At 39.0% G+C, this 22067-nt stretch overlaps 2 protein-coding genes across 3 annotated transcripts in view; one reads left to right on the top strand and one right to left on the bottom strand.

The window, feature by feature from the left end:
* Positions 1–22067, top strand: part of FANCM (FA complementation group M) — an 811954-nt gene that overhangs the window by 90550 nt on the left and 699337 nt on the right. The window lies entirely within an intron of this gene.
* LOC128644974 (heme-binding protein 2) overlaps positions 1–22067 on the bottom strand; it is an 87821-nt gene that overhangs the window by 1833 nt on the left and 63921 nt on the right. Inside the window, exons 3-5 of one of the 2 annotated variants that reach the window (XM_053697674.1) lie at positions 13962–14103; positions 9798–9981; positions 1–2223 (exon numbers count right to left, since the gene is read on the bottom strand). The exon at positions 1–2223 is cut by the window's left edge and continues 1833 nt beyond it. In XM_053697674.1, the coding sequence (XP_053553649.1) occupies positions 2052–2223; positions 9798–9981; positions 13962–14103 (498 nt within the window). In that variant the 3' untranslated portion in view covers positions 1–2051. Of the gene's footprint in view, positions 2224–9453; positions 9713–9797; positions 9982–13961; positions 14104–22067 lie in introns of those variants that run through there. The other variant, XM_053697675.1, reaches the window with a different exon arrangement.

Genomic DNA, 22067 nt, shown 5'->3' with positions numbered 1-22067 from the left:
CCATGGTTTGGTCTGCTGAAGCCAATTAGGAAAAGAAATGAACCAGGGATGGGCATTTCAATTCTAATATGTGCTCTATTAGTTCTCAGAATTGGAAAACTCCTTATTTACTTTCTTAAATATGGGAATAGGAAACAATAAATTATAAAACTACTTTGCCAAGTTTTTTTTTTACTACACATAATCAAACATTTAAATTATAAAGTGTTTACTGTCCCTTTAAAGGGGACATAATAATATGCTAAATCACTTGAAACTGATGCAGCATAACTGTAAAAAGCTGACATGAAAATATCACCTGAACATCTCTATGTAAAAAAGAAAACAAGATCAATAGTTGAGCCCAGCACCCTTTAGTAATGATAGCTTTACTGGTGCACGTGGTAAGGGGTTACTGCTACCCCCCCGAACCAGTATAATATCCAAAAAGTCCACAGCACCAGATAGACTTAAAGTATTTATACCTTTATTTTCACATCAAAATTGTGACATTTCGGCCCCTCTGGCCTTAATCATGCATATAAAATTACTTAGCCCATGTTCACACTATGTAGGCTGATAAATTTACAATTAATTACAAACAGATTTGCCAAAAACATTTCATGTAGCTCAGTCACTCCACCTAGTGGTACATTTACTTTATTGCTTCAAACATTTTAACTCTTTAACACCTATAAAAACAAAACTAATAAAAAAGTAACATAACATAGAACAATATATAGCAATAAACTAAATATATCAAAATAAAAGAACTTCAAATCAAGAATAATGTTACAGTGGACTAGTGTGGAGACAGGGAAAGTTACAAACAGATTCTAGATAAATACTGAAAAATCTATTTCCCTATTTAACCCTCTCGGGTACATACTGTCCTACTGATGGATCCAGTAAGTTTCTCTCTGTTTCAGGATCTTTTCCCTGTCTCCTCCACCTCTCAATATCCCTATGTGGTCATTAATTTGCCACCTCATTTGGCTTATATTGTGACCTCCTTCTATAAAGTGATTAGACACTGGGGCTTCTGTATTGCCACACATGATATTAGACTTATGTTGGTTCATCCTTTCCCTACCTTTTCTCGTGGACTCCTCAATATAAATCAAAGAGCACGGGCATTTAATGAGGTAAACTATAAATGAAGTTTCACAAGTGTAATACCCCTTTATATTGTATTTGTGGCCTGTTCTAAGATGCATAAACTCTTTCCCCTTTATCATGGCATGACAATCCTAAGCAGGGATAAGAACCCAGAGGGGCCAAAACGTCACCATTTTGATGTGAAAATAGACTTAAAAAGTATTTCTACATTTATCTGGTGCTGTGGACTTTTTGGATATGTATAAAAGGAAGATATTTTACCTCACAATTTCCTGAACTCACCAGAGTAAGTGCATAACTGTTCACAGAGCACTTATTCTGGTGAGCTGAAGAAATGTTGAGTAAAATATCTTCCTTTTTTACATAAAGATGTTCAGGTGATATTTTCTAGTCAGCTTTTTACAGCTATGTTGCATCAATTTCTAGTGCTTCAGCATTTAGGTATCATGTCCCTTCAAGTATAGTAGAAGAGACAAAGAAGCTACTATACCCATTGTGACAATCATAATTAGTTTTGTGTTGTGAAATATTCTTGCACGTTTTTGTGTGATTTACTCTTTCAAGTTTCTTTTTGTTGCAAGTTATTAAACAGCAGACACACCCAGACATGCAATTAATTTCTCGCACAGTATTTGCCCTCCAGAGTTGCAGACTGTTTCAAAATTGTACTTCTTGCATCAACATTAGAAACTGTATTTCCTTTAGGCAAATCTTGTCATCCTTTTTTATATAATACATTTAACAATGTACAAACTCTAGCTTCATAACTAAATTAATCCTTTTTCTGCCTCTACAGAAGTGTTTTTTTCCAGCTGTAGAGGAACCAGTGAACTAGAGGCCTGTTCTATAATTCAGTCACGATTAATCCGTAAAGGAAATTAATTGTTCTTTAGTATATGGATGAATCTTTTCAATATCTTCTGATCTTTGAGCATGTTTTCATTCAGCTTCTGTCAGGGTCTTTGTAGGAACCAGATTTCATTCTGTCGATTGGCTGCGGCAGGGTTAGTGTACCCGGCCACTATGAATGTATCTTGCACACAAAGCTCCGGAGATTCCAGGAGCTCTGCCAACAAATGAATTTCTCTCATTATTGATTCTTCATTGGTAGCGCCGGCAAAAGACCTGCAGAAATTAACAGAGAATACCCAAAACCTGTTAACAAATCTTAGTTCTAAGAAATACATATCCCTGTTTTTATACTTCTAGTCTTTACAGCAATGTAAACAGACTTCTGATAATGATTGAGAACCCAGATGAAGTAGAGTAATGAAATGAAAGTTAAAGGGATAGGAAAGTCAAAATTAAACTTGCATGATTCAGATAGAGCAGGTCATTTTAATACACTTTTTTAAATTCACTTATATTTCTCTTGTAAGGTGTATCCAGTCCACGGATCATCCATTACTTGTGGGATATTCTCATTCCCAACAGGAAGTTGCAAGAGGACACCCACAGCAGAGCTGTAATATAGCTCCTCCCCTAACTGTCATAGCCAGTCATTCTCTTGCAACTCTCAACAAGCTAGGACGTTGTAGGAGAGAGTGGTTAAATATAGCTAGTTTATTTTCTTCAATCAAAAGTTTGTTATTTTTAAATAGTACCGGAGTTGTGCTATTTTATCTCAGGCAGTAAATAGAAGAAGAATCTGCCTGAGGTTTCTATGATCTTAGCAGGTTGTAACTAAGATCCATTGCTATTCTCACATATGTCTGAGGGGATTACACAGATGAGGTAACTTCAGCGAGAGAATGGCGTGCAGTTTATTCTGCTATCAGGTATGTGCAGTTATAATTTTTTCTAGAGATGGAAAACACTAGAAAATGCTGCTGATACCGGATTAATGTAAGTTAAGCCTGAATACAGTGATTTAATAACGACTGGTATCATGCTTACTCCCAGGGGTAATACCCTTATGATATTGCAATATAAACGTTTGCTGGCATGTTTAATCGTTTTTATATATGCATTGGTGATAAAACTTTATTGGGGCCTAGTTTTTTCCACATGGCTGGCTTAAATTTTGACTAGAAACAGTTTTACTGAGGCTTTCCACTGTTATAGTATAAAAGTTACAGTTGGTGCAGTTAAAATTACAAACTGTGACATCCAGCTTCCCTCAGGAGTCCCCTGTATGCTATAGGACATCTCTAAAGGGCTCAAAGGCTTTCCAAAGTCGTTTATTGGGGAAGGTAGGACCACAGCTTGCTGTGGCAGTTGGTTGTGACTGTTTAAAAAAAAAAAAAAAAAAAAAGTCTTTCGTTTTTTTGATCCGTTTTTTGAACTAAGGGGTTAATCATCTATTTGCAAGTGGATGCAATGCTCTGCTAGCCTATTACATACACTGTAAAAATTTCGTTTGATTTACTGCATTTTTTCACTGTTTTTCAAATTCTGACAAAATTTGTTTCTCTTAAAGGCACAGTACCGTTTTTTATATTTGCTTGTTAACTTGATTTAAAATGTTTTCCAAGCTTGCTAGTCTCATTGCTAGTCTGTATAAACATGTCTGACATAGAAGAAACTCCTTGTTCATTATGTTTAAAAGCCATGGTGGAACCCCCTCTTAGAATGTGTACCAAATGTACTGATTTCATTTTATGCAATAAAGATCATATTCTGTTTTTAAAAAAATTATCACCAGAGGAATCTGACGAGGGGAAAGTTATGCCGACTAACTCTCCCCACGTGTCAGACCCTTTGACTCCCGCCCAAGGGACTCACGCTCAAATGGCGCCAAGTACATCTAGGGCGCCCATAGCGTTTACTCTACAAGACATGGCGGCAGTCATGGATAATACACTGTCAGCGGTATTAGCCAGACTACCTGAACTTAGAGGTTAGCGAGATAGCTCTGGGGTGAGACAAAATGCAGAGCATACTGACGCTTTAAGAACCATGTCTGATACTGCCTCACAATATGCAGAAGCTGAGGAAGGAGAGCTTCAGTCAGTGGGTGATGTTAATGACTCAAGAAAGATACCTGATTCTAATATTTCTACATTTAAATTTGTGTAGACTGGATAAATACTTTGCAGTGCCGGTGTGTACTGATGTTTTTCCAAATACCTAAAAGGTTTGCAGAAATTATTAATAAGGAATGGGATAGACCAGGTGTGCCGTTCTCTTCCCCTCCTATTTTTAGAAAAATGTTTCCAATAGACGTCACCACACGGGACTTATGGCAGACAGTCCCTAAGGTGGAGGGAGCAGTTTCTACTCTAGTAAAGCGTACTACTATCCCTGTCGAGGACAGTTGTGCTTTTATTTAGATCCAATGGATAAAAAATTAGAGGTTACCTTAAGAAAATATTTATTCAACAAGGTTTTATCCTACAGCCCCTTGCATGCATTGTCCCTGTCACTGCTGTTGCGGCGTACTGGTTTGAGTCTCTGGAAGAGGCTTTACAGGTAGCGACTCCATTGGATGACATACTTGGCAAACTTAGAGCACTTAAGCTAGCCAATTCTTTTATTCTGATGCCATTGTTCATTTGACTAAACTAACGGCTAAGAATTCTGGTTTTGCTATACAGGCGCGCAGAGCGCTATGGCTTAGATCATGGTCAGCTGACGTGACTTCAAAATCTAAGCTACTTAACATTCCCTTCAAGGGGCAGACCCTATTCGGGCCTGGTTTGAAGGAGATTATTGCTGATATCACTGGAGGAAAAGGTCATGCCCTTCCTCAGGACAGGTCCAAATCTAGGGCCAAACAGTCTAATTTTCGTGCCTTTCGAAACTTCAAGGCAGGTGCGGCATCAACTTCCTCTAATGCTAAACAAGAGGGAACTTTTGCTCAATCCAAGACGGTCTGGAGACCAATCCAGACCTGGAAAAAAGGTAAGCAGGCCAAAAAGCCTGCTGCTGCCTCTAAGACAGCATGAAGGAACGGCCCCCTATCCGGTAACGGATCTAGTAGGGGGCAGACTTTCACTCTTCGCCCAGGCGTGGGCAAGAGATGTTCAGGATCCCTGGGCGTTGGAAATTATATCCCAGGGATATCTCCTGGACTTAAAAGCTTCCCCCCCAAAAGGGAGATTTCACCTTTCACAATTATCTGCAAACCAGATAAAGAGAGAGGCATTCTTACACTGTGTACGAGACCTCCTAGTTATGGCAGTGATCCATCCAGTTCCAAAGGAGGAACAGGGACAGGGTTTTTACTGAAATCTGTTTGTGGTTCCCAAAAAAGAGGGAACCTTCAGACCAATTTTGGATCTAAAGGTCTTAAACAAATTCCTCAAAGTTCCATCATTCAAGATGGAAACTATTCGTACCATCCTACCAATGATCCAGGAGGGTCAATATATGACTACAGTGGATCTAAAGGATGCTTATCTTCACATTCCGATACACAAAGATCATCATCGGTTTCTCAGGTTTGCCTTTCTAGACAGGCATTACCAGTTTGTAGCTCTTCCCTTTGGATTAGCTACAGCCCCAAGAATCTTTACATAGGTTCTAGGGTCGCTTCTGGCGGTCCTAAGGCCGCGGGGCATAGCAGTAGCCCCTTATTTAGACAACATCCTGATACAGGCGTCAAACTTCCAAATTGCCAAGTCTCATACGGACGTAATACTGGCATTTCTGAGGTCGCATGGGTGGAAAGTGAACGAGGAAAAGAGTTCTCTATCCCCACTCACAAGAGTTTCCTTTCTAGGGACTCTGATAGATTCTGTAGAAATGAAAATTTACCTGACGGAGTCCAGGTTATCAAAGCTTCTAATTTCCTGCCGGGTTCTTCATTCCATTCCGCGCCCTTCGGTGGCTCAGTGTATGGAAGTAATCGGCTTAATGGTAGCGGCAATGGACTTAGTGCCGTTTGCACGCTTACATCTCAGACCGCTGCAACTATGCATGCTCAGTCAGTGGAACGGGGATTACACAGATTTGTCCCCTCAACTGAATCTGGACCAAGAGACCAGGGATTCTCTTCTCTGGTGGCTATCTCGGGTCCATCTGTCCAAAGGTATGACCTTTCGCAGGCCAGATTGGACAATTGTAACAACAGATGCCAGCCTTCTAGGTTGGGGTGCAGTCTGGAATTCCCTGAATGCTCAGGGATCGTGGACTCAGGAGGAGTCTCTCCTTCCAATAAATATTCTGGAACTAAGAGCGATATTCAATGCTCTTCAGGCTTGGCCTCAGTTAGCAACTCTGAGGTACATCAGATTTCAGTCGGACAACATCACGACTGTAGCTTACATCAACCATCAAGGGGGAACAAGAAGTTCCCTAGCGATGTTAGAAGTTTCAAAAATAATTCGCTGGGCAGAGATTCACTCTTGCCACCTATCAGCTATCCATATCCCAGGTGTAGAGAACTGGGAGGCGGATTTTCTAAGTCGCCAGACTTTTCATCCGGGAGAGTGGGAACTCCATCCGGAGGTTTTTGCACAACTGATTCATTGTTGGGGCAAACCAGAACTGGATCTCATGGCGTCTTGCCAGAACGCCAAGCTTCCGTGTTACGGATCCAGGTCCAGGGATCCCAAGGCGACACTGATAGATGCTCTAGCAGCGCCCTGGTCTTTCAACCTGGCTTATGTGTTTCCACCGTTTCCTCTGCTCCCTCGACTGATTACCAAGATCAAGCAGGAGAGAGCATCGGTGATTCTGATAGCACCTGCGTGGCCACACAGGACCTGGTATGCAGATCTAGTGGACATGTCATCCTTTCCACCATGGTCTCTGCCTCTGAGACAGGACCTTCTACTTCAGGGTCTTTTCAACCATCCAAATATAATTTCTCTGAGGCTGACTGCCTGGAGATTGAACCCTTGATTTTATCAAAGCGTGGCTTCTCCGAGTCAGTTATTGATACCTTAATACAGGCACGAAAGCCTGTCACCAGGAAAATTTAACATAAGATATGGCGTAAATATCTTTATTGGTGTGAATCCAAGGGTTACTCATGGAGTAAGGTCAGGATTCCCAGGATATTATCTTTTCTCCAAGAAGGTTTGGAAAAAGGATTGTCAGCTAGTTCCTTAAAGGGACAGATTTCTGCTCTGTCTATTCTTTTGCACAAGCGTCTGGCAGATGTTCCAGACGTTCAGGCATTTTGTCAGGCTTTAGTTAGAATCAAGCCTTTGTTTAAATCTGTTGCTCCACCATGGAGCTTAAATTTGGTTCTTAAGGTTCTTCAAGGAGTTCCGTTTGAACCTCTTCATTCCATAGATATCAAACTTTTATCTTGAAAGTTCTTTTTTTGGTAGCTATTTCCTCGGCTCGTAGAGTCTCTGAGCTATCTGCGTTATAATGTGATTCTCCTTATCTGATTTTTCATACAGATAAGGTAGTCCTGCGTACCAAACCTGGGTTCTTACCTAAGGTGGTATCTAACAAGAATATCAATCAAGAGATTGTTGTTCCATCCTTGTGTCCTAATCCTTCTTCGAAGAAGGAACGTCTATTACACAATCTGGACGTGGTCCGTGCTTTAAAGTTTTACTTACAAGCTACTAAAGATTTTCGTCAAACATCTGCTTTGTTTGTTGTCTACTCTGGACAGAGGAGAGGTCAAAAGGCTTCGGCAACCTCTCTTTCTTTTTGGCTAAGAAACATAATCCGCTTAGCCTATGAGACTTCTGGACAGCAGCCTCCTGAAAGGATTACAGCTCATTCCACTAGAGCTGTGGCTTCCATTTGGGCCTTTAAAAATGAGGCTTCTGTTGAACAGATTTGCAAGGTGGCGACTTGGTCTTCGCTTCATACTTTTTCAAAATTTTACAAATTTGATACTTTTGCTTCTTCGGAGGCTATATTTGGGGGAGAGGTTTTACAGGCAGTGGTTCCTTCCATTTAAGTACCTGCCTTGTCCCTCCCTTCATCCGTGTACTTTAGCTTTGGTATTGGTATCCCACAAGTAATGGATGATCCGTGGACTGGATACACCTTACAAGAGAAAACACAATTTATGCTTACCTGATAAATTTATTTCTCTTGTGGTGTACCCAGTCCACGGCCCGCCCTGTCATTTTAAGGCAGGTAATTTTTAAATTTAAACTGCAGTAACCACTGCACCCTATGGTTCCTCCTTTCTCGGCTTGTTTTCGGTCGAATGACTGGCTATGACAGTTAGGGGAGGAGCTATATTACAGCTCTGCTGTGGGTGTCCTCTTGCAACTTCCTGTTGGGAATGAGAATATCCCACAAGTAATGGATGATCCGTGGACTGGATACACCACAAGAAAAATAAATTTATCAGGTAAGCATAAATTGTGTTTTTTTTTAAATATTCAAAAAAACTATTTTTGATTATTTTCTTTGTAGCCTGTGTAGTAAAGGAATTTATAAGACTAAAATGTGACTGTTGGTTTTAATTTGTACTCCATATGCAACTTGCTCATTGTCTATATAAGGTACAAATAGAAACCTCTTATGCTTGAGTTCAAATTGATGTCTTAAAAATGAGGTATATCCACAGGCTAAAAATGTGCTCATCCATTCACTATTATGCCTCTATGCAGCAGTAGTTCAAGCTCAGTGCTTGACTGTAATTCAGTGGCCAACATGTGATCAGCAGAGGAAATTGCAACCTTTTTTTGACTTAAAAACCTGTGGAACAGATCTCTTTTCTTATTCCTCGTAATACTCCTCATCATTTCAAGTCTTGTTTCCCCTTAGCAATTAATTTAAAACTGTTCTATACTAGGGGGTTAATGGTTAAGCAGCTACGTATTATTATAATATGATCTTATCTTTTTTTCCTTTCACTATTCTAAAATATACAGAAATGTACAAAAATAAAAAAAATGTTTATTCATTTTGTAATAATAAAATAATAAAAGAAAATAAAAAGCAAAAGTACATTTGTTAAATCGAATTTGTCTCTAGCGTAAACTGAAAGTTGTTTTTTTTTTAAAGCTGTTACATATATTTATAAGATTTTTTGAACACAAAATTATTTTAAAGGGAATCTAAACTAAATTTAATTCCTCATAAAATATTTATTTAATTCTGCATATTAAAAAAAAAAAAAAAATTTTTTTGGAATATGCTTTCATTAGTTTTACCTGCGCATTCCTGCAATTTTATTGAATGGCCAGAGTGAGGCCTGCAGGATTTTAAACTGACACTGGATATTCTACATAGATTGGTACAATGTTGGAACACATTTTTATGTGTCCTAATTTGCTACAATAAAGATTTTTGCAAGGCAGTGCTTAAAGGGACATAGTCAAAACTGGTATGGGCAGGGGTGCATTTTATTTTCAATAAAAACATTGTTTGAAATACACTTAAATTAGTAAAATGTTACTAAAACATGCTATCGCTCTTGCAGAGCTACATATGCATATATGCTGTGTGTGCCATCTGCACCACAGGTTTATTGAAATATGTGTCTATTTAAAATTGATGCCCCCATGCACAACTACTTTTATAGTTATGCTTTTTTAATTGCTGATATATACTATACATAAAAACATACTTTTATGCTCATTTAGATTTTTTTTTTTTCTATCAGTATTTTCATAAACACGATTCTATCTTGGCTTCACCAACACTTCCAACAGAAAGAATGTATGATTGGATAGGTATGATTTCCATATTTCATAGCTCATTCTAGTAATGTTCGCAGATAAGTAGGAGGTCTTCGTGAATATTACTATGAGAATAAGATAAGGAAAGGTAATAATGACCATGCGTTTGTAAAGCGTGAACATGCAATTATATTTTTGTGTTAAGCTCACCTGGTGAAAACAACTGTGGGTTGCCATTCTTCAATAATTATGTCTTGATCAGTGGGTTGAGGTGTGTGCTCCTGAAAATCGGGAGGTAAGTAGTAGGCCAAAGTGACAGTTCGTGCCATTTCTGACTGAGTTTCATCCGTATGTACAATAGTCAGAATTGGAATGGTCATGCCAAGATATAGTCCTAATAGTAAATAAACCAGTTGCGAAATTATTTGCATATTCAATCACTTTAAAGGACCAGTCAACACATTAGATTTGCATAATCAACAAATGCAAGATAACAAGACAATGCAATAGCACTTAGTCTGAACTTCAAATGAGTAGTAGATTTTTTTTATAACAAATTTCAAAATTATGTATATTTCCACTCCCCTTGTACCATGTGATAGCAATCAGCCAATCACAAATGCATATACGTATAGTCTGTGAATTCTTGCACATGCTCAGTAGGATCTGGTGACTCAAAAAATGTAAATATAAAAGACTGTGCACATTTTTTTAATGGAAGTAAATTGGAAAGTTGTTTAAAATTACATGTTGTATCTGAATCATGAAAATTTAATTTAACCTTAGTGTCCCTTTAAAGTTGTATAAGGAAGGGATTTTAGATTTGTGGATTTAGATGAACTGTATGCAAAAATTTCTGTCATTCATAGAAATCAACATATTAAATTATAAAGTGTAACAAACATATGTTGCTAGATGTGTAATATACAATGTGATGCATACTGCAGTATTCTTATTGTTTTTACACTCTATCCATTAACGTGAGCATTAAAGGGACACAGTCATTTTCTGTCATCCATATGAAAGATCAGCATTTAAACATGCATGCAATTTTTCTTCATGAAATATAAAGTATGAAGCTATTTAAATTTAAACTAATAGAACAGTATCAGTTGTACATTTCCTACTAATGCTAGTTGATTTATTGGTGCTTCCTATTAATGCTAATAAGTATTAGCAGGAAGTTCCTATTGACCAATGAACATTAACAGGAAGAACCAGGAGACAATGACTATTAGTTGGAAATACCTACCAGCCAATGAGTATTAGCAGAGAAGTACACAACTGATACCACTGTTTTGGGCTGCAAATAACGATTATTTTCATAATCGATTAATCGGCTGATTATTTTTTCGATTAATCAACTAATCGGATAAAAAAAGAATCAATAATTGTTTCCTATATTTTAAATAGAATCCACATACTGAGTGTTACAAATATAAACTTCAGACTAAAACTTTACATTAACACAAACCAATTTTTAAGCAGCAGAGCACAGTTTTATAATTAAACAAAACCAAAAACTGTTTGAAAAGAGGTAGAACTTCCACCTTGGCAAGGGGCCTCTCAATAAAGTAACCCTTGACTTCATTCTAACATAAAAAATATCTTGAATATCTATATGCAATGGTAAATAACCAGCTAGAAGGTTAGGGGAAAATATCTAGTATGCTATAAAAATAACAGATATATACTTATAAAAGGTTGAATCTGGTACATATCAAAATTGATTAAAAATATAAAAATATTGTTTAAAAAAAAAACAATAAAAAAACAAATCAAAAGCACTAAGGACTATATATCAATAACAGGACAAAGCCTTACACATTTATTTATTTATACAGTACATATAATCAGCAATAGCAAGCGATCCGCTAATAATTGTGCAAACAGATACAAGTGCACATCAATTCAAATAACTCCCATCAATCTAGGGGCTATGTGTAAATAACAAGCTCAGCACTATATCATGCAAAGCATAGTTCCAAATCACCTGATTTAATATAAACAATCCAAATGGTGACTATTATTTCTGGTTTGCACATAAGTCAGGGGTAGTTGTAAAGGTATACTGTCCTGAAAAAGTTAAAATTAGGCGTCTGTAGACGTCCTTTAGGCTAAGGACATAACCATAAAACACAATACCATGTGCAGGAGCTCACTGGAATGAAGCCGCTGGTGTTGTGCACAGACCAACTAATTGCAAACCAACTAATCGATTATGATATTCGTTGACAACTATTTTCATAATCGATTATTATAGATTATGACGATTAGTTGTTGCAGCTCTATATCCAATGTATTAAATATTTACTTCACATTTTTGTATAAAAAAAGAAAAATCAACATACTAGATACTGATTTTTTTTTTAATGTGGATGACTGCGTTTTAGAGTAGTTTCCCCTTAAAGAAAAATTTAAACTTTATATTTAGTATTCAAGTTTTCATCTTAAATTCTTTTAGAGTAAATGTAATGATATGTAGTTTCTCCGACATGTTTGCCAGTTCTCTCGTGTTTTTTAAAACTCTTTGAACTTGAGAAAACACTTAATATTACCTAAGATTGCTTTTAAATGATCATGAAACCCAAACCTATTCTTTCATGATTTAGATAGAACATGCAATTGAAAATAAATTGAAGAGCATATCTAGGTATGTAGCATGCACTCGCTTGGGGCACTAAATGACAGCTGCTTTCCAAGAATGTTTTTAATTGTGTTATACATTATGCAAACACTGCTGCCTTTTAGTACTGTATAGTGTATAACATTGTTAAAGGGATACTGAATCCAATGTTTTCTTTCTTTCATGATTCAGATAGAACATGCAATTTTAAATAACTTTCTAATTTATTCCTATTATCAATTTTTCTTCATTCTCTTGGTATCTTTATTTGAAAAAGCAGGAATGTAAGTTTAGGAGTCGGCCTATGTTTAGCTTGCTGATGGTGGCTGGCAAACTCTATCTAGGTGTTCTACCTCATAATCTTACATTCATGCTTTTTCAAATAAAGATATCAAGAAAATGAAGAAAAATTGATAGTAGGAGACGAGTAAATTAATTAGAGAGTTGCTTAAAATTGAATGCTCTATCTGAATCATGAAAGAAAAAAATTGGGTTCAGTATCCCTTTAAAAGCAAAATTGCTGCCAAAAAGACATGAGCACACTACCAACGTGGGCATGCTTTGAATTAAAGGGACATTCCAGTCAAAATGTAAATGCATATAGATGCATTACATCTTTGAATAGAAACATATTTGCAATATACATGTATTGCCAAAAATGCTTCTAGTAAAAGTTATCACCATTTTAGTGTTCACATTTTTCTCTGCACGTGCATGTGAAGCCTTGTTAGATATTCTCAGTGCATCAGTGTTTTAAATAGTGCAGCTGCTCAGAGCGCCAGTGGGGTTTGTATAATGTCAGCAATGAACAAATTGAGTAATTACCAGATGATACAAGCACCTTAGGCTCTGTGAGCAAGTGCTGTGTTTAAAATGCTGGTGCACAGTGCATACTTAAATACACTTTTGAAACCACTATAGCTTTTATTAGAAGCATTTTTGCTAATGCATGTATATTACAAAATTGCTTCTGTTCAATACCGAAATGCATCCATGTGATTTCCAATTTTGGCTGGAATATCCCTTTAAATTTAAAAGCAGATTAACTCTTTGAGTGCTAAGCACTTTCCCACCTGGGTGCTAAGATTTTTTTTTTTTTAATGTTTTTTTTAATTTTTGGACAATTTTTTTTAAACTTTTTTTTTTTCCTTCAGACCCCCAAGACTTACACTGTTGGAAAGGTTAAGCGATTACCTTTCCAATGGTGGGTCTTGGGGGTCTGTAGCTTCTTAGATGCCTGAGATACAGGCTTCTAAGCAGCATGCCCCCTGCTCCTATACTTATCATTGTTAAGTATAAATAAAGTTGAGTGGTGACGTCATCACGTTATTGCGCGTGATGTCACCACGCAAAATGGGAAGCCCCGCCGATGCCTGTCACTCTACAGACACGATCGCCGGGGTAGGAGCCCCCAGATCTCCCTCAAGGTGGGAGATTGCTAGCCGTCATTAGCACCAGAGTGGGAAACTCTGTGACGGCTCAATTTTTTTTAAATTGTATACTCTGTCTCAACCATGAAAGAAACAAATTAGGTTTTAGATCCCTTTAATTCAAAACCCCTATGAGTTTAGTAGGGTTTGGAAAGTAACTAAACAATGTTGTGAACCAAATGCGAAGGAACTGAAGATAATTTTAGCACTGGTTAGTTCTTTAACTTTCTCTCATCTTATTTAATGCATTTTATTCCAGAATCTACCTGATGCTGAGCATTGTGCATTACAGTCCTAACACAAATGAAATCTTTCTACCTGAAGAGTTTTGCTCGCAGATGTATTTCATAAGCTTCATAAACCCAAGGCATATGCTTTGCTCATATCGTTCTTCTTGCATTTTGATACAAGCCCATTTAGCTTTTCCATACTGACGTTTTTCATAGAGCACTTCACCACACTATGGAAACAAATAATAACACGTTAATGTAAAGCAGGAGTTAATCTTATCAGACTGAACTACTGGGAAAATATAAATCTGACAGACTTTCTATTTTATGTATTAAAAAAAAAAAAAAAAAAAGGCTTTATTGAAATTCTTTAAGTATACACTTCATAGGTGAAAAGTACCATATAATGAGAGTTTTACATTTAAAAGCTGTTGGTTCAGCATCACGCAGTATGCATCTTTTTTTTTAAAGTCCTTTATGCATTATGTATCTCACTTTTATTCAGTGTATGTTTGGTTTGAGCCCAATAATAACAAAAGAGAGATAGGGGGCGCCCTTGGTGAACCGGAATAGGTTGATTCAGCTAAAATAGCAATGGGTCAGAAACACTCAGGGGAGTAGAAAATGTATCCTAGGAGATATATCAGTCTCAGATGGATAGATGATAAATCTCACATGACATATCAAAATTGTGTAACTAAAAACCTATAATAATATATCATTATAAAAAATAATACTGTATATAAAATATTAATTGCAAAAAAGTGGGTCATATATAAACCAGTGGTACAATAATTCTAAGAAGAAGAAAATATCCTATAATAATGTATCACTAGATACATTAATCTCAAGTGGGTAGGTGATGTATAAAACAATAATTCTAATATAAAATAAACAGAATAAATTGTGATCAATATGCAAGCAATAAATAATAACTGTTTACAATAAATGTAATAATAATGTGGTAATTAAGTGTAAAGTTCCAAGTATAACAGAACACGGTGATATCACAGAAGTGAGTAGATGATTCGGGTCAAGGCAGCTGTCTGTATGAGGATCAAGGCCCAGATCCTGGATCAAATATCTGTAGACAACATAAGAGGACAGAAGCGCCATATGGCCCAATATTGTTGCATAGTAATTGTTTAAGGTAAGGAGCATTTCCTACCAAGTTACTTATGATAGCTTAAATACAAAATATCATGCAAAGCATTATAACTCAGAATACAATAACATTTCTATCAAACATTTTAAACATGAGAAAATAGTACATCCAATGCAGGAAACCATAACTTGCATTCAAACAATTTTATTATTTTCCAGTGGTCTAGGTATACTAGGCGTACAAGGACCCCATCTCTTTAAGGGTTTATCTGGGCTAATTACTTAGGGGAGAGTGGGTTTTTCATTAATTGTGAGGGGATGGGCAGGGGTTTTGTATTTAACCGTCTCTGTTGGCATTCCATCTCATTGTCATATATTCATGGATATCTGTCTTACCTATTCTAAGGAAGTGGTATCTCTCTAGCATAAGCAAGTTTTCTAACTGCTGCTGTTTCCATGACGTTAGATCTGGTACCTCCAGGGACTTCCACTTCAGTAGTATCATGATTTTAGCGTTAAAGGCAACTTTTATATCTTAAAAGCAATGCCTACTTTTAGAACTGGTCCCTTACTCCATTTCAAAAGACCTCATGCACTTTCCACAGTCCACATAAAATGTGGTCCTATGAATTTACGCCCATAATTGGAGTGAATATAAAGCTTTGAAATAGTGCAAAAGAGCAGTTTTTAGGAGATGTAAAAATCGGTGCTTTTATAAAGGTGGCGAGAGTCCACAAGCCATTACTCCTGCAAATTGTACTGCTGACCACTAGGAGGAGGAAAAGATACCCAAAACTCCAGGAGCCTTTTAAAACCCCTCCCACTTTACTGGAAACTTAGCTTTGCTTCCCCAGGAGGAAGTTGAAGATGGAGGTGCTACTGTTTGACAGAGGGAAGCTTTGGAATATGGGGTATTGGCACAACTACACCCAGTGGTAGTTAGTCACATGCCTGCCACAGGTTTCATGGGGACCAGTCCTTAGCCTCCTCCTTTTGGATCGTTGTTATACTCCACATACATAGATCTTATGTTGTCACATGTACAGCACTGTATTGGCTGTCTACTGGGACCAGTATTTTTCTGTAAATGTTAAGTCCTGTAGTGTAGGTGGTGCTTATTTAGTAAATATGGGATTTATTTGTTGGCACTCAGCCTATAAACTATTAGTAGGTACACTTGTACATCATAGCCAGGCAACTATTTTGACAGGCATCTTTCCTTCCATAAGGCAGGGAGAGTCCACAACTTAATTCCTTACTGTTGGGAAGTACAACACCTGGCCACCAGGAGGAGGCAAAGATAGCCCAGCCAAAGGCTTAAATATCCCTCCCACTTCCCCTATCCCCCAGTCATTCTTTGCCTTTGATCAATATTGGAGGTGGCAGAGAAGTGTCAGAAGATTTGGATAGTCCTGTAATAGGTATGTTTCCTTCGAGAAAGGACTGGAGTTTTAAGTATTCATGCAACCTCTCAGTGAGAGTATTGATGAAAGTTGGAGAGGCAGGGAAAGTTTTTCTGCGAACCTATCCAGACTGTTGCTAACAGCTACTGAGCAATCAGTGTTGACGAGTTTCACTGCTTGCTGCTACACACTCAAGTCCATGTCAGAAGCGCTGCTGCAAGACTGTCACACTCGAGAGGCTGTATCTGTTCCACAGCATGGATCATGGAGGGTAAGACTGTTTTTTAAATAAACATTTAAAATGCTATACAGGGTCACAGTGTGGCTCCTTTTTACCTCAATAGGATCAAGGGTTAATATATCCTTCAGGGAGATTATTTAAACCGTTTGGGGATTTATAATGCATAATGTGATTTTTTTTTTAGGCTCATAGGCTGTGTGTTTTTGGCTTGGAAAAAACAGGTTTCACTTTCTTTTTGAAGTGTTGGGCAGCTTATAATAGCTTGGCGCCCTTTTTCATAGCAGGGGAAGTCCTGTCTTACGTACCACATGACTGGGTGCGGTCTCTTTAATTTCTTAGATCCTGCTGCAGACATTACTCCTAAGGAGAGCGTTTTCTCTGTTAGCTGTATGGGTCTAGGAGGTGGTGAGTGCCCCAGCCATTGGGAGTATTAAGGTGCCATTTTTTTAAATAAAAGCATTTCTTTTATATTGTCCTTCTGTTGGTATGTACAAAGCTATGGAGGACTCTGATTCTACATTAGAAGGTTCTGCTTCTTCTGTACTGATGAATAATTCCTGTTTATATTGTGAGGAGGCTATAGTTTGCCTGCCTGCCTGCTCAATTTTGTTCTATTTGCCTAAACACTGTTCTAAAGTCTAAGAAGGGAGACAAGCCTGCTAATACACATAGCGCTATTAGCCCTCCTGAGCCGTCTACTTCTCAGGAATCTGGGTCCCGAGAATTTACTACCCTCTCTACATTACCCGCTCCACATGCAGTTCCCCACGGCTCAACTAATACTCCATCTGGAGGGGGCTTTTTCCAGCGTACTTTACTGCATAGTTACAATCGGCAGTGTCTGCGGCCCTGAGTGCCTTACCTCACTCTAACAAATGCAAGAGAAAGGTACTCCTGACCTTGAGTCATCTAAATATTTTTCGGATTTAGCTACTATATCCCAGCTATCCGAGGATGAGTTAACCTCTGTAGCTTTCTGAGTCGAAGACTTCAGTTTTTAAATCTCCTTCAGCGGAGGAACCCTCCTTTAGATTTAAAATTGAGCATCTGCGTTTTTTATTAAAGGAGGTTCTGTCTATTCTAGAGGTTCTAGAGGCTACACTCCCTGAGGAGCCTAAGATCCCTAAATTAGACAGGGTTTACGAAGATGGGATGGTCTCTCTGACTTTTCTTGTGCCAGTTAAGATGGCGAACATTATTAGTAACGAATGGGAAAGAGTAGGAACTTCTTTTTCCCCCTCGTCTACTTATAAAAGATTATTCCCGGTCCCTGACTCTCAATTAGATTTGTGGGGATCCATCCCGAAGGTGGATGGCGCTTTTTCCATGCTGGCTAAGCATACTACTATCCCTCTGGAGGATAGTTCTTCGTTTAGAGAGCCTATGGATAAAAAATGGAAACTTTTCTGAGGAAGATGTTTCAACATATGGGGTTTTTATTTCAACCATCGGCAGCTGTAGCTGCGGTTGCTGGAGCAGCTACCTACTGGTGCGACACTCTTTCGGAGCTCATTGAGGTGGAGACTCCCCTCAAGGATATTCAGGAGAGAATTTAGGCAGAATTGCTAACTCATTCATCTGCGACGCGAATATGCAGATTATTCGCATAAATGCAAAGGCTGCTGGCTTTGCGGTTATAGCCCGCTGGGCTTTCTGGTTGAAGTCTTTGTCTGCGGATTTGACTTCTAAATCTAGACTCCTTTCTCTTCCCTTCAAGGGGAAGATTTTATTCGGTCCAGGGCTGGACTTCATTATCTCTATGGTTACTGGAGGGAAATGTGCCTTCCTACCGCAAGATAAGAAGTATAGGCCTAAGGAACGGCAACTGTCTAATTTTCGTTCCTTTGGTGCTGGCAGTTCCTAACGGCAGCAGTCCTCTTCCAAGTACGAGCAGCCCAAGAGTACTTGGAAGCCCGCTCACTCCTGGAATAAGCCCAGACTAAGAAGCCCGCCGAGAACAAATCGGCATGAAGGGGCGGCTTCCGATCCGGGATCGGATCGAGTAGGGGCAGACTGTCTTTTTTCAGATGCTTGGTTCCAGGATGTACATTATCCTTGGGTCCTGGAGGTTGTATCTCAAGGATACAGGATAGGATTCAAGTCTCATCCGCCCAGGGGCAGATTCTTACTCTCCAGTCTTTCGACAAGACCAGAAAAGAGGGCTGCCTTCTTAGGTTGCGTACAGGTTCTCTCCTCTCTAAGAGTAATTGTCCCAGTACCTACAGCAGAAAGAGGTTTGGGCTTTTATTCAAACCTTTTTGTGGTTCCAAAGAAGGATGGAACTTTTCGGCCAATTAAGTGCCTTAACAAGTTTCTGAGTGTTCCCTCTTTAAAGATGAAAACAATATGACCAATCCTGACAGTTTATGACCACAATAGACCTGAAGGATGCATACCTTCACGTCCCGATTCACAGGGAACATTTTCAGTTCCTGAGGTTTGCTTTTCTGGATCAACATTTCCAGTTCATAGCTCTTCCTTTTGGCCTAGCTACTGCTCTAAGGATATTTACAAAGGTTCTGGGGGCTCTTCTAGCCGTTGCCAGAACACAAGGTATTGCAGAAGTGCTTTACCTGGATGATATCTTGGTACAGGCACATTCTTTTCGTCTAGCGGAAGAACATTCAGAGTCCCTTCTCAGTCTTCTTCGATCACATGGATGGAAGATAAAATTGGAAAAGAGTTATCTTACTCCAAGTACAAGGTTGAATTTCCTGGGAACTATAATAGACTCCATATCTATGAGAATATTCCTCACAAATCAGAGACGTTGCAAGCTATCTTCTGCATGTCTTGCCCTCCTGGCCTTCTCGAGATCATCAGTGGCTCAGTGTATGGAGGTAATCTGACTCATTGTGTCCTGCATGGACATCATTCCTTGTGCCATATTCTATCTCAGACCCTTACAACTATGCATGTTGAGACAATGGAACGGCGACCATTCAGATCTGTCTCATTAGATTGTACTGGACAGCCTGTCGAGAGAATCACTCTCCTGGTGGCTCTGTCCTGATCATCTGTCCCAAGGCACGTGCTTTTTGACACCGTCTTGGGAAATTGTGACTACGGGCGCAAGCCTTTCGGGCTGGGGAGCCGTTTGTGGTGCCAAGAAGGCACAAGGGCTGTGGACTCCTCCCTTCCGATCAATAGGCGTTGCCCCTTCTGGATTCGTCCCAGTTTATCAGATTCCAATCATACAATATAACCTTGGTTGCCTATATCAACCATCGAGGGGGAACGAGAAGTTCCTTGGCGATGAGAGAAGTATCTCAGATACTAGAGTGGGCAGAGACTTACAAATGTACTCTGTCAGCGATCCACCTTCCGGGTATGGACAACTGGGAAGCAGACTTTCTCAGCAGGCAATCCTTTCATGCAGGGGAGTGGTCTCTTCACCCCGAGGTGTTTGCAGATATATGCAACGGGTGGGGGACGCCGGAGATAGATCTCATGGCATCCCGCCTCAACACCAAGCTACCCAGGCACAGGTTGAGGTTGAGGCAGGCAGAATTGATAGATGCCCTATCAGTACCATGAAGGTTCAGTCTCATATCTTTTTCCTCCATTGCCCCTTCTCCCTTGTGGGGTGGCTTGCATCAAGCAGGAACAAGCATCTGTGATTCTGATTGCTCCATCGTGGCCACGAAGGACGTGGTTTGCGGATCTGGTGGGGATGTCCTCATCTCCTCAGTAGACGTTACCTTGTCGCAGAGATCTGCTGATACAGGGTCCCTTCGTTCATCAAAATCTAGATTCTCTGAGGCTGACTGTGCGGAGATTGAATGCTTAGTCTTAGCCAAAAGAGGGTTCTCTGAGAGTGTTATCGACACTCTGGTTCAAGCTTGTAAGCCAGTTACTTGTCGTATCTACCATAAAGTGTGGAGGACTTACTTGTACTGGCGTGAAGAGCGTGGCTTTTCCTGGCATAAGGTTGCCAGAATTTTAGCTTTCCTCCAGGATGGACTAGAAAAGGGCCTATCTGCTAGTTCCCTGAAGGGACAGATATCGGCCCTGTTGGTGTTAGTGCACAAAAGATTGGCTGAGCTTCCGGATGTGCAGTCCTTTGTTAAGGCTCTGGCTAGGGTCAGACCCGTGTTTAGATCTGGGGCTCCGCCTTGGAGCCTCAACCTTGTTCTTAGTGTTTTGTAGCACGCTCCGTTTGAGCCTATGCATATTGTTGACATTAAATTGTTATCTTTGAAAGGTTCTTTTTTTTGTTAGCTATTGCCTCTGCGCGCAGAGTTTCTGAGATTTGTGCTTTGCAATGTGATCCCCCATATATGTTTTTTTCATGCTGATAAGGCTTTTTTTTATTATTTATTTATTTAATGTTTATTAAATTATCAATAGACAAGCATTACATCTAATCAGAACACACAGGTTCAAACATTTCAGGCAGGGGAACATATTAATTATGTAAGAGACATTGATATGAACCATCTTGAATCAAAATTTAACAAGTCCACATTGATTAAAAGTCCACATATATAGTTTTATGTTTTCCCCAAAGAATAATTTCAACATTCTCCAATATAACTTGTAGGAACCTACAGTGTCTAAACAGACTGTTGGAGTATAAGAAGTAATATCATTTGCATTGAAATAAAAGGTGTAGGGGGGAAAGGAAGAAACAACAATAACAAAGATTCTCCAGGGAATAGTTTGGGTGTTAAAACATACTTCCACTGTACATTGCACCTTTAAAGGCTATTAATTACACATATAGGGATCACAGATAATTCAGCCTAGATTTTACAACCTCATTGCAAATGCCATCAATTTCAGGCATCATAATAGTGTTGTTCCCAAAGGAAAAGCATATAGTTGTAGAAGGACATTTGCCCTGTTCTAAAGTAGTGTAGCCTTTCTAAAATTAATGTATGATAAGGCGGTTTTACGCACTAAACTAGGGTTCCTCCCTAAGGATCAGATTTGTAAGGCAGCTACCTGGTCCTCCTTACACACTTTTTCTAAATTTTACAAGTTTGATGTGTTTGCTTTGGCTGAAGCAGCTTACGGGAGTAACGTTTTGCAGGCTATGGTGCCCTCAGAATAGGGTCCGCCTCTTTTTTTCTGTTCCCTCTCGTTATTCATTAAGTGTCCTCTGGAGCTTAGTTATAGTTTTCCCAACAGTAAGGAATGAAGTCGTGGACTCTCCCTGTCTTATGGAAGGAAAAGATAATTTATGCTTACCATATAAATTCCTTTCCTTCCTGGCAGGGAAAGTCCATGACCCCGCCCGTAATTTATTTTTATGATGGGCAGCTCCCTTTTTATATTTTTTCTTCTGCCACCTTTTATACCCTGATGTTTCTCCTGCTTTTCCTTCTTCCCTTGGCAGAATGACTGGGGGATAGGGGAAGTGGGAGGGATATTTAAACCTTTGGCTGGGGTGTCTTTGCCTCCTCCTGGTGGCCAGGTGTTGTATTTCCCAACAGTAAGGAAT

Source organism: Bombina bombina, chromosome 1 (assembly GCF_027579735.1).
Source record: "Bombina bombina isolate aBomBom1 chromosome 1, aBomBom1.pri, whole genome shotgun sequence".
Classification (NCBI taxonomy): Eukaryota; Metazoa; Chordata; class Amphibia; order Anura; family Bombinatoridae; genus Bombina; species Bombina bombina.
This window is presented reverse-complemented; position numbering and strand designations above follow the sequence as displayed.